This window comes from Ischnura elegans, chromosome 13, assembly GCF_921293095.1.
Source record: "Ischnura elegans chromosome 13, ioIscEleg1.1, whole genome shotgun sequence".
In the NCBI taxonomy this organism is placed as follows: domain Eukaryota; kingdom Metazoa; phylum Arthropoda; class Insecta; order Odonata; family Coenagrionidae; genus Ischnura; species Ischnura elegans.
Window position 1 is genome coordinate 5,000,704 of NC_060258.1, and position 1,822 is coordinate 5,002,525.

Genomic DNA, 1,822 nt, shown 5'->3' on the forward strand with positions numbered 1-1,822 from the left:
TATTCCGCCCTCTTCACTTCTGACATTAAGCAATCAGTGCCTAATTCCAGTGAAGCTGCAATTCATAGTTTTAATACAGTTTTGTTTAAATTTTGAAATCATGAACGTAATTTGCGACCTATGAAAGTGTTAATACACAACTTACTTCATATTTAATAATTGTTACCACCTTTTCTGCACTGGGCCTATTTGTGCTTGTAATATCAGGGGTAGAATGTTTTTGATAAAGTTAAAAGTCATCCATTTGAAGTTTGAATGAGTTTATACCAGTTTTTCCACGCCACCCGAGAGGTAACTGGCAAGGCGCGTTTCCCTTTTTTATACGTAGACGTAACGGAAAAGGGATCCCCACGCCCCAGTTGAAAATATCCCCAAGTTTACCGGCCGAGAGAGCACAGCGAACGTAAAGACAATATTTTTCAACTGGCACATAGGCCTACTTGTAACCGACAAACACAAAGACACACACAGCCATTCACGCATCACATTCACACGTGCAAGCACTCCCTACCACACACTCCTCTCCAAGCATTCCATCACCACCTCCATCCCCCTCTGATTAAGGTGGACACCGTCGGGACGGCGACGATTACCTTTACCCATATACCTGTACGGAAGAAGGAAAGGAAATGAAAACAACCTTCATTGGGCATTGGAAAAGCATATGAGAATGAAATACCAACCTCTCAAAAAATGTGTCGTCTACCCCACCGTGATGGACAAGAAAAGGAGTTGTGATATCTACGACCCGGATCCCCCCTGTAAAGGAAGTCAGTTATGAGAGGAACGGTTAACGTCATCCAGCATACGTGAGTGCGAATACTGTGTAATATCTTACATCTGTAATACCGGTGTAGCCACCGTCCCAGCGCCAGTACGTGTCTCCTGTATATGACATTACGCCACATAGCTGGCGCTGGAGGTATTGTCAGGAAGGTAACTGCAGGGGCCAACACCCGCAGCTTCATTATTAATCGATGTATATCGGCCCTCAACGTTCGATATACGCAATCCTGGATGAAAGGGGAGAAATAATACGTTATTCTCCGCGAGAGAGGAGTTGGAATCCGCTGACGCTCTCTTTCACGGAAAAGTGTAAATAGGAACACTTACATTACGGAGGTCGTTCGACCCGATAAGGACGATCACAGGCTTTGCAAAATAACCGTGGTCATCCACGAGTCTCCTCAATTGGAGGACTGTCTGCCCCGATACACATAACCCGATGCGGGCAGGGCGAACTGTTGTGAGAAATCACAGGTGATGAGCAGGAAGAGAAGTTATTGGAAAAGGTACTTCATCATAGTATAAGTATGTACTTACCTCCCTCCATCCGCCACCCCAAATACGCACCCAGGCGCACCATATGGGAGTCGCCCAGGAGCTGATGTCCGCACATAACTGGCCCTTCCATCGTCGGCAACGGGTAATGGACAGCGGCAGGGTTTCTACAGGAGCGCACGATATCCTTCCAACGTCCTTGCTGAGATGCAGATGACGTTCGCATGCTACGTAGCACCCCTTCTCCGCCGCTTCGCCCACTCCTAAACCTTCAAACCTTCCCACTATACGCCGGACGGACGTGTCTCGTAGCTCCCACCACCTAAACCCCGCCTTCCGTGGGAGGAGTCATGGCGGCTGACAACCACGTAACAGCTGAAGTATGATCCACCTCTGGCATAATTGGCAGGGGTTTATAAATCACGAATATACAGCACGCAATTGGAATCGTACATGCTCATCACACGGTGGAAAGGAAGTGTATCGAATAATTTTCTACTGTTTATGTAAATGGAAGAAAGCATGCACATTTTTTGCCCAA

General features: G+C 46.9%; 1 protein-coding gene across 1 annotated transcript; it reads right to left on the minus strand.

Annotated features, from left to right (window-relative positions):
• Positions 1-347: 347 nt before the first annotated feature.
• LOC124170400 lies at positions 348-1,507 on the minus strand. The gene is made up of 5 exons (XM_046549121.1): positions 1,324-1,507; positions 1,114-1,241; positions 839-1,013; positions 684-759; positions 348-607 (listed from the first exon to the last, which is right to left on the minus strand). The coding sequence occupies exons 1-5, from the start codon at positions 1,505-1,507 to the stop codon at positions 508-510; spliced, it is 663 nt and encodes a 220-aa protein (XP_046405077.1). The 3' UTR covers positions 348-507.
• Between the last annotated feature and the right edge of the window lie 315 nt (positions 1,508-1,822).